The 16,624-nt window shown below is 38.4% G+C and overlaps 1 protein-coding gene across 4 annotated transcripts in view; it reads left to right on the forward strand.

Moving 5' to 3' along the window:
* The window catches only part of Socs6 (suppressor of cytokine signaling 6), a 29,116-nt gene extending 20,277 nt beyond the window's left edge, over window positions 1-8,839 (forward strand). For all 4 annotated transcript variants that reach the window (XM_034518478.2, XM_076912337.1, XM_076912338.1 and 1 more), the window contains one exon: window positions 4,432-8,839. In XM_034518478.2, coding sequence (XP_034374369.1) covers window positions 4,561-6,162 — 1,602 coding nt within the window. In that variant the 5' untranslated portion in view covers window positions 4,432-4,560 and the 3' untranslated portion in view covers window positions 6,163-8,839. The remainder of the gene's footprint in view (window positions 1-4,431) is intronic.
* Window positions 8,840-16,624: the final 7,785 nt, after the last annotated feature.

The raw sequence follows: 16,624 nt of genomic DNA on the forward strand, positions 1-16,624 counted from the left end.
TATATTGATTGGGAGTGCGCACTCCAGCCAGGGCCAGCTTTATCTGCACTGTGGCCACCTGTAGATTTCTGTGATAGTTTCTGTTGGAAAATGTGGCTTCTCTGATGAGGGATAAGAGTCACCCTTACTTGTGACTATAAGAATAGATATTTAGAATGCAGTTGGGAAAAATACTAGTTTAGGAATAGTAGGTTCTTTGGGGGGGTCAGTGACCTCACCAACCAACAGTAGTTGGCTAGGTTTTCAGTACCAGGGTTGAATTCCCTCCTGTTGAATAGACCTTTAGTTAAATGAGGTGACTATTGGTTGCCCCCAAGATATAAATGCTATTATTGCACCCTTTTGTGAGCCACCATGTCATTGCTGGGAATTGAACTCAGGACTTCTGGAAGAACAGTCAAGTGCTCTTAACCACTGAGCCATCTCTCCAGCCCTATTGCACTCTTTTGTATATTTTACAATCTGGTCATTGTTGTGGTTTCTAGGCCTTCCCTAGGTGGGTCTTCTGATTGCTTCTCCTTTAGTACCTTTGGATAGTTCTCAGGGAGGAGGTTTTCAGGTCAGTTCCAATTTGAAAGGTGGTTTTCCATGCCTGGTAATAGAGTTTTTATTAGTTACTCTATGCCTCTTAGAAATATATTATTTTGATTTGAATTTCCTGTTTAATGAGTTTTTAGAATGAAGTGTAATTCACCTACAATGAAGTCACATTTTTTAGTACACAATTCATCGAGTTTTGACAAATGGATTAATCCATTTAAGCATCACCATAGTCTTGGGGGAGAGTGAGGGTCCCCAGAATTCTGGAAATCTCTGTAGCTAAGGATGGTCTTGATTCCTGATCTTCCTGACTCCAATTCCCCTAAAGTGATGGGATCACACCTGGCTTATGTATAGCTGGAGATTGACCCAGGGCTTTGTCTATGCTAGGCAAACATCTCATTTCACAATATGAAACAAAGGTATTTTGAAAGAAAATGAAGAATCTATTTGAGGCTGGCTAACCTGGCTCCCCCTGCCACCCAGTGAAACACTGTTTTTACTTAAAGGAACAATTGACAAGCATTTTGGTTATTCAACTTAAGTTTTAGATTTTTGTTTTCATGAATGATTAGAGTGAGCTTCTTACTTCCATTAAACTAGTAGTCTTGTTGCTGATAACCCAGTTTAAATTTCAAATAAAGGTTATAGTTTAAAAATTTTTTTGTCTCCCACAGTTGCCCTAACTACTTTTCCTACGGACTTCTCTAGTGCAATCATTGGTTATATGCACAAATGTAATTTAAAAACCAAAACCCAAAAGAACAAAAACTTTTTTTTTGCTGTTGTATGATTGAATGAGGCACACTATCACAAAATCGTGTATGAGCATCATGTTTAATGCAAGATACAATTAATTTTTGTGAAGTAGGGTAAAAATAAAAAATGTTGATACAGTTTCAGACTTTTCAGCTCTCCAGTGCAACCTAACTTTTAGGAATTTATCATGTAGGGCTGGAGGGATTGTTCAAGTACTGGATCAGGTACTTGCTGCACAAATATGAGGACCAGAGTTTGGATCCCTGGAACCCATGTGAAAAGATGGGTGTTGTGGCTCGCCTCCTGTAGTCTGAGTGCTTGGTGGCAGAGATCCCCAGGGCTCATTGGGATATTGAGCTTCAGGTTCAATGAGAGACCCTGTCTCAAAACTAAGGAAATTTAGTATAGGAAGACATTAGCTGGAGATGTTGATGAAGAATACATCCATCTGTATACAAACACAAAACAACCACCACTTCATTATCAAAGAAGACTATGCACAGGTATATAAAAGGTATTAAGCAAAATATCTTCTTTTTCCACTGTCTTTGTTCACTGGATTTCTCCTTACTCTTGGGTAGAACATATTGAAAGATGATATGCAAAGGCAGATGTGAGCTCAGCTATGTTTTCTGTCAGCACAAGATTCTCAGTAATGTGAAATGCTGCTACTTTTCTCTCTCTCTGTTTTTAGTATTTGGAAAGTGTTTTTTTTTTTTTTTTCAGGAAACTGATTTATGTTAGTACATAATAAGTATATTAATGTTTTTAAATAAATACATAAGTACTTTTAGTTTTTAATAGGATAAATTTCAAAAGACACAAAACATGTAATTAAATCATTTTGTGAGCAAACTGCTGGTGGCTCGGCCCTTAAGGCGCCCGCCTGCAGGGGGCGCAGGTCTCTCTTGTGCGCGCGTTCGAATCCTGCCCGCTCCGTTCCCGCGTCTTGTGGGGGAAAAAAAAAATCATTTTGTGATTCCCAAACAGCATTTTTCAAGATCTTTTAAGGGAATAAAAACACAGACAGTGGATTAAGGAGCATTGGTACAAGGACTAGACCTGTAGGCAGGTCTTGTGGCACAGGAATAAAACCTGCTCTTCCCAGGAGCAGGTGATTTAGGTTCATTGGATAGATTTTAATTTTTCTGAGCCTAGGGTCCATGATAAAAAGGGGGTAACAGCTACTGTGCTTGCTAACTTTAAGTCATTGTTTGACTTGTCTGTTTAGTTTTTGTATTAGATGTTAAAAATAAATGGTACATATGGCTACCTGGAAACTATTTCTTTAGAAAGAGGTGGTAAGCCCTGCCCAGAGTGGTGGGCCACATGTGTGATCTCAGCACTTGGGAAGTGGAGGCAGGAGGCTTATTGAGATCAGATTTATTATTGGGCTACATAGTGAGTTCAAGGATAGCTGGTTTACATGAAACTTTGTCTAAAAAATAGTTGTAAAGGAACAAACAAGTAGGTGTTACTTTCTGTCTGTAGAGTATTCTTTTTTTTTTTCTGTTTAAAAAGTTTTTTTTATGTTCAGTGTGTGTGTGTGTGTGCTTGCTTGCATTTACTACTGTTGTTTGTATGTAGGTCAGAGGATAACTTGGAGGTGGGTTTTGCCTTCCATTGGGATCTCAGGCTTGACCTGAGGTCATCAGGTTTAGTGGCAAGTACCTTTACCTGCTGGGCCATCTCACTGGCCCTGTAGAGGTTTTTCTTTTTTCTTTTTTCTTTTTTCTTTTTTCTTTTTCTAAATAAATATCTAAAACCTTTTCACGTGAACCATTATATAAATTTTTCAAGTGTATGTGTAAACTTAAAACTTAGCAATTAGAAAAATGGCAAGATTGATTCAGAACACTTATTGGGCACAAGACAGATGGCAATCCTATAAAAAGATGGCATATATTTTTGGAAGTGCAGACAGGAAAATAGATACTCTTAAAAAAATTAGAGTAATCTCTGCCTAGAAGATGGAGGAAAAAGATCTAAAACATATGGTTTGAACTTCTACTTTCTAATGTCTAAGATTGGATCTTATCCCCTTAATATTAGAATTGAGTTGCATATGCATTGGTGTTTTTCTTATCTGTGGTGTAGATATGTGATGGTGGTAAGCAGGACTATTGAAACCTCAGGGTTGGTGAAAACTCTTAATGTTTCACAATCAGCTACTGAGTCTGCTATCTGAGACAAGACCAGTCACTTAGTGAGTTCACTGGGTGCATAGCTTCATGTTTAAAGTAGCTGGTGCTCCAAATATTTATAAGTATTCTATTTTTACAGTATCTTTCAGGAACAGTGTATGACAGTGAGGCTGTTAAAACTGCTGCTGATGTCGCTGTTCCTGATAGGTTGAGTGGTTTCAGTGAGCATAATTTTTGCAGATTCTGTCGATACAACAACCACCTGCTATCTGTAGTTAACACTGAATGTTTGACATATTTTTTTCCCTCAACTCCCACCTGTTTTACCAGTGTGTTTCAGACAGATTTGTATTATAATTTACCATTCATATATCTGTCTAGAACTTCTACTGGCTTACTATGAGCATTCTAGATCATTACTTACTGGCCTTCATGTTATTGCACATTGGTGTGTGTGTAGTAGGGGTTAGTAAGCAAAGAGTGAGTTAGAGCTGTATCTTCTGCTAGTTAATTGAGTTGCTCTAAGCTGTAGATGGAAACATGTCAAGTTTTTTGGTGCATTTTTCTTCTTTAGGTCAGGCAGTGCACCTGTGATGGACTCTGTCTCATAATACATATATATGTATGTTTGAGGCTTGTTCTTCCAGGGCATTATGGTGCCTTCACTATGTTTTGCTCCTTCAGCCTGGTGCATGGGCAGTGGTGAGGGGGTTACTTAGACCTGGTGCTGAAGATGAGCCTGGTCAGTATAAAAGACCTATACCTGGCCTAAACACAAAACAAAAAAACAAGGAGTAAATAAAGGACCCAGTGTTTGCTCCATGCCCAGTATATATAGCAGGCAGTTATCCTAATCTTTAGAGTGACATTTCTAAGAATAGAATTGGGTGCTTTTGTTTTGAAGCTAAAAATTAAAATTTCTGTTAAGTTTTATTTGAAAACAAAAATGTTAATGGCTTTTGTTTTGTTTTTAAACTTTTTTCCCCAGAAAATAGCTTCAGAAGTTAAATGAATCCGGACACAGTTCACCCATGAGGCATCGCAGCCCCTCCCGATGTTTGGGGATAGCTGCTCCAGAAGCAAATTGACGAATTTGGATTAGTTAACTTTTGTCACAATGAAGAAAATTAGTCTGAAGACCTTCAGGAAATCTTTCAACCTGAGTAAAAGCAAAGACGAAACTGAATTCATGGTGGTTCAGCCCCAGTCCCTTGCTGGCGACTTCGTGAAAGATGACTCTTTATTTGGGAGCTGCTATGGCAAAGACATGGCCAGCTGCGACATTGGCAGTGAGGACGAGAAAGGGAAGAACAGGTCCAAAAGCGAGAGCCTGATGGGTACTTTGAAGAGACGGTTGTCCGCCAAGCAGAAGACCAAGGGCAAGAGCGGCACTGCGCCCACAGATGAGGACACCTTCTCCTCAGCTTCAGCACCTGGTGGCCTCAAGGATGTGCGAGCTCCAAGGCCCATCCGCTCCACATCATTGCGAAGCCACCATTATAGCCCCACGCCCTGGCCACTGCGTCCCACCAGCTCAGAGGAGACGTGCATCAAAATGGAGATGCGAGTAAAGGCTTTGGTACATGCTGCTAGCCCAGGACCAGTCAACGGTGTGCGCAAGGAGCTGCGGGATCTGCAACCCAGGGAGCTAAGAGACCTGCAGCCAGAGCCGCGCCCTGAGTCCCGCTGCAGCCCCAGCTCACCCGGGGACCTGAGCCTCCAGCTGGAGGAACACGTGCCTGTAGTAATCGGACTCATGTCTCAGGACTACCTTCAGTACACCGTGCCTTTAGACGATGGGATGTGCCCTCTTGAAGGGCCGCGCAGCTGCTGCCTGGATACATCTTCTCCCATGGAGGTGTCAGCCGTACCCCTGCCAGGGGCGACTGGCGCCTTCTCTGAAGATGACAGTCATGTGGACCAGGACCTGGTTGTAGGCCCAGAGATCCTTGTGGATTCATCAGTGAACAACTTGTTGATTGGCACCACAGGAGTCATGTTGCAGAGCCCTAGAGGAGGTCATGATGACGCCCCTCCCCTCTCACCATTGCTACCTCCAATACAGAATAACCCAATCCAAAGGAACTTCAGTGGCCTCTCAGGCCCAGACTTGCACATGGCCGAAAGTGTTCGCTGTCATTTGAATTTCGATCCCAACTCTGCACCTGGGGTTGCTAGAGTTTATGACTCGGTGCAAAGTAGTGGCCCCATGGTTGTTACAAGTCTTACGGAGGAGCTGAAGAAGCTTGCAAAACAGGGGTGGTACTGGGGGCCCATCACACGCTGGGAGGCAGAGGGGAAGTTGGCAAACGTGCCAGATGGTTCTTTTCTTGTTCGGGATAGTTCTGATGACCGTTACCTTTTAAGCCTGAGCTTTCGCTCCCATGGTAAAACACTTCACACTAGAATTGAGCACTCAAATGGTAGGTTCAGCTTTTATGAACAGCCAGATGTGGAAGGGCATACATCTATAGTTGACTTAATCGAGCATTCAATCAGGGACTCTGAAAATGGAGCATTTTGTTATTCAAGGTCTCGGTTGCCTGGATCAGCAACTTACCCAGTCAGACTGACTAATCCAGTGTCACGGTTCATGCAGGTCCGCTCTCTGCAGTATCTGTGCCGCTTTGTTATACGTCAGTATACCAGAATAGACTTAATTCAGAAACTGCCTTTGCCAAACAAAATGAAGGATTATTTGCAGGAGAAGCACTACTGAGAGATTGGGAGCCCTGTTTCTTGCACTTTGGGGTTCAGAAACAAGACTTGAGTACAGTTTACAGACTTACATCGCCATTGAAGTCTTTGCTGCCATAACTTTTAGTTTTTATGTGTGAGAGTCATCAATTCGTTCAGGGGTGGGGAAGTGTCTGCAAGGAGTCCTGAGTTTATTTTAGTTCTTGGAAAGGGATGTCTTGAGGGTCTAGAAGTGTGAGTTATCTTTCCTTAATGTGCAGAATAATCACAATGTGAATGACCAGATTCTCCTTAATGCCCCTCCCAGTCCTTTGCTGCTATCCACTGTGATTCTTATGCATTAAAGCACATTTCATGTGTATACAACCCTAAGTAAAGTTGAATGAAACTTAAAGGAAAATATAAATTGCTATGACATTAAATGGCCCAGTTGAATAAACGTGTGTGGGAGAAAACATTTATATATACACTGAAAAATGATTAAGTCTCACACTTTAAAAATTATTTGTTCAGAATTATGAATTAATACAATGTTGATAAATGGAATGCAAATCTGCAACATCTTTTACAACACTTTTCTAAATTATTTTTTAAGGATGTGTCAATTGTTTTGGTCTTGAGAAGTCGAATTTTCTGTTGCCTTCATTTTCATCTTGTGGTTTGTCTCTTTTGATAAATTGCCTTACATTAAAAATTGTAAACAAATATATACCCAATTTAGAAATTGTTGCCTTTTCTGTCATTAAACTCGGGTACAAATTGGCATAACTTAAAGCTCTGTAAAGCCCAAACAATTGTTATAAAAGTAAGATAACTCTGGCTTCTTGTGAGGTGTGTGTGTGTGTGAGTTTGTTTGTGTGTGTGTATGAGAGAGGTTTTTTCAGTTAAATGTTTTATCTAGATTTCTTTAGTAGATACTTTCTTCCATAAACTTGACAAAACAAGTTTCATAAATGAGTTGTATTTTCTTACATTAAAGTTTATATAAAGTTGTAAACTGGTTTGAATAGAAATGTTATTTTAAAGTTGTCTTGACTTCCTTCTGTATAATCTTTACAGTGTGCTGGGTTTGACCAGTCTACCCGTAAACCAACAACCCTGAATGATATCAGTTAAATAATTAGAAATTGTGATGCATTGTGTGAGAAAAATTCTAAAACCATGTCAGATACCAGAAATAGTTTTCTGCTTGTGACTACCCTTTGAAGATAGCATTTTGGTTTATTTTAATTTAGTTAATTCTTAAGTAGTTTGGCATCTCTACTTTCTTATCATTGTGTTAGAGAATGATGTGCCCAGGTTTTAAAAGTTATTTTGGAATGTAGACTGTTGATTGAGTTCAGAGTTCTGCAGTGGTGTTATTAAGACTATTAAGTGATAGTATTTAAAGATTTCTCCATTCAGAAAGTATTTCCAACTACACATGCATTTAAAAAAAAATCAGAAGGGTAAAAGGTCAAACTTACTGGTTTTGTCATCCAAACATAGCTATAGCTTTACATTTTTCTCTATTTTTCTAGGGTCAAAATTGAGATATTGCAGGAAAAGCTTCAGTGCCAACATGATAAAGAGTTGTGGCATCTTGACTTATAAGGAACAAGACACTTACTTTTGATGGAATGTTACAAAGAATTTAATTTTCTGATGTGTTTCATCTAATATGATGGGCGGAGTATACTGTAATAGTACAAGTGTTCACTATTGGATTAGGAACTATTGGAGAATTGTATGCTTGTGAGCAAAGTAATGCAAGACGCTTAACTATTTTTTTGTAAAACTTTATTTTTAAACAACTGAAACTATATCTAGGGTGAGTTGACAGTCCCCTACATCTACATTAGATGGCAAGTGTTACACATAGTCACTGTATTAATGATGAATGTCGAGATGGCTTCATGTTCCAAAAACATGCACATGTTCTGGAGATCATGGCTCATAGAAGTCTTGGGACTGTCCCCAGCGTGTTTCGATTGAACATAGCTTGTTTCCCACTCTTTCTCATGGTGCCGTTTGTTTAGGATCTACCCATTAAATGTCAAGAGTATTCTTATCTTTATCTAAATCTTTTTAATAATCAATTTTGTGTTTGTAGGACAAATCTTTATTATGAAAACAACCCTTGGTAAACTTCCATTTTCATGCTTAATATGGCCTGTCCAACTCAATTTGACATTACTAGGTTCTGATAGTTTATGAATAGAAATCAAAGCATTTATTGAGAAATCAGATTTGCAAACAGAAAAGTATATTGAGAGTATTTTTGTATTTTGTAGCCAAGGCATCCATGTGGCAGAAGTGGGAAACAATGGGAAGTACTGACATTTGTATGACACTGGTAAAAATGAAGAGATTTAAGTCTCTGTCTTCTTGTACCTTGGCCTAGATTGAAGTTGGTTAACTTTCTAGCTTTTTTGAGCTTAGATGATATAAACATAACCTCTAAGCCATTTCCTCTGTGTGTGTGTGTTGTGTGTGTGTGTGTGTGTATGTGTGTTTTGTTACTTTTAATTTTTTATATACATTACATCCTGACCACAGTTTTCCATACCTTTCCTCCTCCCAGTGCCCCCTCCCAACTTACCCTGTCCCCTAAATTGACTTCTCCATTTCCCTTCAGAAAACAAAAACAAAAATCAAAACAAAAACAAAGAACAGACCTCCCAGGGATATTAACAGAACCTGGCATAACAAATTACAAACCCTCATATCAAGGCTGGATTAAGCCACCTATTATTAGAAGGAAAAGGGTCCCAAGTGTAGGCAAGAGATTCAGTGGCACCTCCAAGTCCCTGCTGTTAGGGGTCTGACAAAAACACCAGGCTTATGCAAAGGCCTGAGATCAGACCCAGAAAGTGTGTGATTGTTGCTGTAAGCCATTGTTAAATTTTTACATTTAGAATTCCTACATTAATGCAAGACAAAAGCAAACAGGAAAACCATCTGTGACAGTGAATCAGGTTTTTTTTTTCCTTTTTTTTTTCTTCTTTTTTTTTTTTTTTTTTTTTTTTTTAAAATACACCACCACCAAAAATGCTGGAAGCTGAGGGTTAATTTGGGGCTTTCTAAGACACTTAACACATTTTTTATAAATAAGAGAGCTATGGAAAGTACTTGAATAAATGCCTTGCTTTCTCCAAGGAAGACTGTTCTCTTTTTTTCTACATGGTGCAATACTCTGAAAAATTAGGTGGTCAAGGTCACATATCACAGTAAACAATCACAAAATGGAAAAATTATTTTAAGGAAACCAGCCTCACAGGGCAACAATTTTGTTGTTGAATAAAATGATGTGCCAAATAGGCAACTTGTTAGCAATTAAGGAAATGAAACAAAAAATATTCATCATAGCTTCTGAGCCAGTGTTACTGAAGACAAGTTATTGAAATCTTACAGGTTTATGCAGTTTCATTCCTAATTCTAAGCATCTCTCAACTGCTTTCAGGAATGCCAACTTTACTGAACATTTCATGTTATATATGAAAGAAACTTATGAATGAATCAAAATAACTTTTTGATTTATATCTGAATGTCTTTCATTGAATATGAAGTGTTAATTAGAAAATGAAATAACACTACCAGCAATAGACAGTTTTGTTGAATAATGAGAATAGCCAGTTCCACAAATAACTAAAATTCTAAAGTTATTGGTACATTAATAATAAAATATTTGCTTTCTTTTAATACTTTTTTAGTCCTGTAGGGAACAATTTTTATAATATCCTTTTTATTGATCAGTCATGATATAACAAGGCAAATATGAATTTGTGTTTGAAAAGTGATGCAAGTTCTCCCATCAGAAAGGATGAGATGGGGTCTTAGAATTTCCTAGCAGTATATTGTCATGTTGGGGTAAGGAAGTCTCATAGTTGATGTGCCATGAAATTAATACCTGCAATCTAGATTGCTGTAGTTTACACTTTGTATGTTTCAAATCAGGTGTATACTGTTTGTATTGAGAACACCACAGAATGAATTATCCAAAGTCCATCGATTTAATAAGTGTTTTGGTTTGTATGCAAATTATAGTAATTTCTTGCACATTTTTTTTGGAAATCAATTGTATAAAAATTTATGTATCTGCTTCTAGATACAGTATGTAAATAAAAGTTTTGTTCATAACTTCTGCCTTGTCATCAGTAACATCCAGGTGCAGGGTCTGGCCCTCTTAATATGTGGTTAGCTGGGGAGTTTTTGTGTGCTCCATGAAGTGGGAAGATTCTGGAAAGTAGATACAATTACATTTTAGTATAAGGAAAAGTGAAGTGTCAGGATGACCACCTAGGGGTCATTTGATGGTGCTGCCATACTACAGTGGTCAATATAACAGAGTGAGTTGGGAAACTTGCTAAAAGAATACAACTAGCAAAGTAAGGAAAACTTACAAAAGGGAAGTTAGGCTAAGTGATAAAATGTTTGGATTCTAACATTAAAAGGCATCTCATTGTTAATAATATTTTACCAGAAAAAAAAAAAACAATGGTAAGAAAGCTTTCCAATATCCACTGAATTTCATTGTCTGCTTTGTAAAAATTTCCACGTGTGCTTGCCTGTTGTCTGTCTGTCTGTCTGTGTACATAGGTTGAAACACACAGAAATGTTACTGCTCTTCAGTTCTACTTCTCCACTTAGACTAGAATCCCATCCAAGAAATGGAGACACTCCTATGTAGGTGTAAGTCATAATCAGGATAACCTCATACAGGTTTGTTTGAGGGCTCAACTTCCTGTTAATTCTAGATTGCTTGACAGCACTATCACAGTAACTAAGCATCTTGGATTAAGCACTGCTTGAAAAATTTCTCCCAACATTATTTTAAAGTAACCCCCTCTACCCCCCAATCATAGGTAAGTGAAAGATGGATTTTAATCTTACTTTTTGAAAAATACATTGCAAAATTTGATGTTGGCAGAACACAAAATAGTGAGGTGCTCTACTCGAATTCTCCAGAGCTTACTCAGTTGATAACATTGAGGTGATGGGGCTAACGGAAGCTCAGTTATGAGACTAGAAGGGACAGGCCTCAGCCAGTGTGGATAGAGTAAGAACCTACTAATGTGCAGATAAGGTGAGCCAGATGTCTATCTTCTTGAATGATATGTAAATACTTCATGACGACACCATTTAGCACTCCTGTGTCTTAGTCTTTTTTTCTCTTGTGATAAAATACTCTGGAAAACGTAATTCAAAGGAGAGAAGATGTATTCTGGCTTATGTTTCAAAGGTACAAGGCTATCATGGTCTCACAACAACAGTTGGTAAAATACTTCCACAACTAGCAAAGAACAATACATGCTTATACTCAGCTCACTTTCTCTTTTTATACTGTCTAGAACCTAGGCCCAGAGAATGGTACTACCTGCTTCTAGACTGGGTCTTCCCACTTTAGTCAACACAATCCCTTGCAAGCTCAGAGCTAAATAATCAGTGGTTGCCTCTGTTTCCCAGTATTATCCTGTTGGCACTTAACATTGATCATCAGACCTTCTTTTCCCAGTCATTGTCTTACTTGATAATTGCACGTCACTGTGAAGCTTAAATGTCTTTCTAAAGTCCCCTATGATATGGCTTAAGTCATCAAATCCCAAGATTTAATAAAATCCAAATAACAAGTAGCTTCATGGTTCAGCTTAGCCAAGAATAGTTCTTTCATTTAATGATCTGCAGGGTAGTCATCAAAGACAAGTTGATGACTTCTGTTGATGGAGGTACACAGAAGGAGGTATAGATCTGTAGGCTGCTCCTTGACTATCTCATACAGGGTATGTTTGGGAGCATGGTTAAAGTTTGCTTTCAACCCAGCACTTGTAAAAACAAGAGATGCAGGCCTTCACTAAGAAAATGAATGGCTCTTGTTGATAGAGCAAATATAGGCAAATTATGAAACTCCTAAAGGAGCCCTTCCTGGCCTTGTGGGCAGTGCTTCTTACAACCCAAAGCATTTCAGACTGTGTTTATGAGTCAAACTGGGACCCAGGCCTGCAGGTACAAGGGTCTTTTTGAGATGCAGCCCTGGAGTATTCAGTAGTGACAACATACTAGGAAAAGGTGTCTCCAGAGATGAACTCTTTGAGACTTTTCTGTTTCATATGAAGTATTTTATTTTTTGTACATTTTAAATTTTATGAAAATTGCATCATTTCCCATACTTCTTTCTCCCTCCCGCCTTTTCTGTAGCCTTTCCTTCCACCTAAGTTCTCCCTTTGCTTTCATATTGATAGCAGCTTCCCAGATTATTATTGTTAAACATACACATGTAAGTGTGTACACAAATATATAAAAAAACCTACTTTTACCCCCCCGTCCTTTTGCTAGAGTCATTCATTCTACCTGATAGAAAAAGCGGGAAGAGAACAGATGTTGTCCTTAAAAGTTTTTGCAGTCTCTGTGAGGAGGATAAGAGTAGTGAGGCATTTCCTGAGGGTGGAGGAGCAGATGCAACAATACCAGCTCACTCACTGAAAACATCAGTCTAACTTGGGATGCATAATTTAGTCCTATGCTTAACAGCCAATTTAATTTACTCCCACCTTTAAATTCTTAACTTCTCTGCTCCAGGCCCAGATGTTTTCTTTCTTTTCTGAGGCTTTTAACTTCTGAAATAAAAATACTTAACCTTTATTTCAGTTGAATTTATCTTCATATTTTGGCCTCCAGTGAAGCTTTTAGTTTTCTTTTAAATCTTTGCTTTGGGACTGGAGAGGTGGCCCAGCCCTGACTTTAAAAATGCTTGCTGTTCCTCAGATACCCTGAGTTTTATTCCTGGCATATACTTGGGCCGCTCATGGCTGCTTTATCTCACTCAGTCCCCAAGGGGTTCTTCTCCTTGTCTCTGTGAGACTTGAAACTCCATTACCAGACATGGTTTTATCCTGTGCCATCTGTGCCTTTGAAGTGGCAGTTAGTTTAATGCTGTGAATATATGGTGCTCTGTTCTTAGGTAACTCAGGTTTTACAGGAAGATCATTCATGAATCCACTTTAGAGCCTGGTTTTAGCTGGACATGAAACTCCTACCTAAAATTCTAGTACTTAGAAGCTACAGGCAAGAAAACCAGGAGTCCAAGATCAGCTTCTGCTTATGTAACAAGTTCAAGGTCAGCCTAGGCTACCTAAGACTTTCAAACATAAGGAACCACTGGCTATTTGCTAGGGTTGGATCATGGGAGAAGTAAAATTCAAGAGCTTCTAGAAATGCTGAGGCCTGATTCTGGCAAAGAACCAGTAGTGTTTCCAAGCACAGCTAAATTTGCATGTGTATGTTCCTGAAGTCATGAATTTGGGTGTTTATGTGTGTGGTACACACATGTGAAAGTATATGGAAGGCAAAAGTTAACAAGGATTTCTTTCTCAATGGTTTCTCTGCCTTATTTTTTGAAACAGTCCCTCCATGAAATTGAGCTTAGTATTTCAGCTTAGAATGTCTACCTAGTGAGCCCCAGGGATCTACCCTCATATTTACACCCCTCCCCCAATGCTGGTATTACAGGTATGACTACCATGCTTGCTTGCTCTCTCTCTCTCTCTCTCTCTCTCTCTCTCTCTCTCTCTCTCTCTCTCTCTCTCTTCACCATTGCTTTCTTCAGACACACCAAAAGAGGGCATCAGATCCCATTATAGATGGTTGTGAGCCACCATGTGGTTTCTGGGAATTGAACTCAGGACCTCTGGAAGAGCAGTCGGTGCTCTTAACCGCTGAGCCATCTCTCCAGCCCCTATGCTCAGTTTTTATGTGGGTGTTGCACATCAAAATTTAGTGCCTACCCACTGAGACATCTCCCAGAGCTTACAGCTGAGTTTTGTAGCCATGTCTTGTAACTAGTTTTGTTCCAGACTGCATTCTTCCCTACTTAGGACTCATGCAGCCTGACCAGCACTCCTGTGTGATTTGAGATCCTCAGCTTTCTCCCTTTCAGGTATCCAGACACTGCTGCACCCTAGGCTGGAAGGATGAAGCAGACTGTAACAGATAGGATCTCAGTCTTCTTTCTCTAATGATCTTTGTGTTACAACTCTTTTGGGCAAAGACCTTCTCAATCAGACAATCTTCAATGAACTAGCTCTCTGTGATGATCTTTATTCGGGGTGGACTTATACACTTTATTTGGATTAGACCAAAGGTTATATGGTTTTGGGTAAGGGGGTGAGGATATCCAGGGTGGGCAAAGAACACTGGCTGAAGACTAAGGCTAGCTACTAAGATGCCTCATTGGCATGGGGAAGGTATTCCAAGAATTTCAGGTGCAGGACTACATGACTTTACTCAGTTGATGTGGCCCCAGAGAAGCCAAGCTGGCAAAAGTAGTCTGCCATTTTGTACTGAGCTCAGGACTTTCTCTGTAACCTCAGACTTCCACATTAGCCCCAGGGTTTCATGACACTCCTGGAGGATAGAAGTGTCCTTTTGGGAAATATCAGGAGGAATAACAAAAAAGACTTTGTTACAGAACCAGGCCCAAATCCCTAAAGCAGCATGGGTCATGTCACTCACAAGCTAGGACAGGAGGGCCTCTATTGGTGGAAGGCAGCTCTGGTCTTTGCTGTAGTTTCCACCTTCACAGCTTTTTAACCTAACCGGTAGCCTAGTTCTTGTAGCCCTAGATACTCCCTGTTTTCTGCTAGTTAAATGTTTAGTTTTAATGATGTTTTGCATGTTTTATATGACTCTATAGCTGGTATCTTGGCAAGTTAAAGCTTGCGGGCAAATACAACCCATGACCAAGGAGATTCCCTCCCCACGCCCCTCTCTCTTCTTTCAGAGTCATTCCTGTAGTGATTTGATTTTAGTGTATTCTTATCCACTTCTCTAACCAAGGTATTTCTGACTGTAATTCAGTTTTATCCTCTTTGTCCTGAAATACTACTTTTGTTTATTCTCTATGACACTGACACATGTAATTCCAATATATAACAAACTTTCCTTTTACAAACCAACAAAAAGGATTTGATTTTTTATTATTGTTAAAGATTCAGTTCTCAGTTTTAATATATGTTTCCCAGATTTACTGTACAAATAGATGTAATCAAAAAGAAGAATCTAGCTGCTGAACTCACCTTATAAAACCTACAACTTCTTGTTTCACAGTGAAACCATAGTAATAAAAATAATATGGAAAGGCAGAAAACAAAATTATACATCAATACTTTGCTCTGATAGGACCTGGGAGCTCTTAGGAGATGTGCCTGTAAGACCCTAAATCATTTACAAAGTAAGTTTTTCATGGTTTGATCACTTTTAAAGCCAGTCTTTTCATTGACCCATGCCATACTTTCTTCTATTCCTCATGAGAGAACACTTCTTCAGACAGGAAAAAAAAATTGTGAAATGTAACTTTGATCTATTTACTTTGATTTTGGGGAAAAATACAAATGTCATTCACTTATTAGAAACCATGTAATGTTTAAGCTTTCAGTTGGCAAGGACAACTAATGTGAAATATATTTTATATCTGTGCCTTTGGCTCCCACTCACTGCTTGAATTCTAACTGCAGACTTCAGCTATAATGATGGCTAGTTTCTCTTTGTGTGTGCATGCATTTTTTTAAAACTACATCTAAGGAAATAGTTTTTCCCTGTTTAGAATTTAAAGACAATTGGTGGAATCCAGAAATCCAGCAAATGCCAACTGGAAGGGGAAATCTAACCTTAAGTTCTCAGAACAATTAAATCAGATATTGATTTTTTTTCCCTGCTTTCTGCCTGGCTTTCTGTAATACCTGCACATGTATATTGTTTTCAGTCAATTAGATTTTAGAAACTACCTACATTTGCTCTCTAACTGAACAATTTAATGTTAGTTTTACATTTAATTACAATGAGTTATTAAATCAAGAGTATAAAGGAGTTTATCTAAGAACATCAAACACATAGCATCTATCAACTACTAAATTATTGTCCATTATTAATTGATACAAACTTGGATTACAACCCTGGTGTTAAAATGGGTTGAAGGGATTTCTCTATTTGCAAGAACTAGGTTTTAAAGCCAGAACAAAATGGAAGTATATCTCTAAGGTTTTCTGAGGAAGTTAAAATGTAAGGTACAGAAATGTTCAAAAAAAGTACATTTATAAAGATCTAGTTACAAGAAATGTATTTATTTTTTGTTCAGTTTTTGTTTCCATGTCAGCTCTAGAATTAAAGCTCAGTTATAACATTATAAAATTTTAGCTATAGCAACATAATGCTGGTTTCTATTTATAGCTAATACATTCATTCAGATATAGAGGTTGAATACATGCTAAGAGATCTATTTGAATTTTCTTATATATGTCTCATTAAATTGCAGTTTAGGTTTTGATTTTTCTTCTTGTAAGTGGATTACAGGATAAAGTTCTGGTACCAATTTTCTTGTTTTTCCTCATACTCAGTTAGAAATTATGTCTTTGTAATACTAATTTTGGCATGTAATCATAGACTATTTAGTTGTTCGTTGTATAGCTATCTTTCTTCTACAAAGACATAAAAGCCTAGAAATGGAGGCTATG

Source organism: Arvicanthis niloticus, chromosome 14 (assembly GCF_011762505.2).
Source record: "Arvicanthis niloticus isolate mArvNil1 chromosome 14, mArvNil1.pat.X, whole genome shotgun sequence".
Classification (NCBI taxonomy): domain Eukaryota; kingdom Metazoa; phylum Chordata; class Mammalia; order Rodentia; family Muridae; genus Arvicanthis; species Arvicanthis niloticus.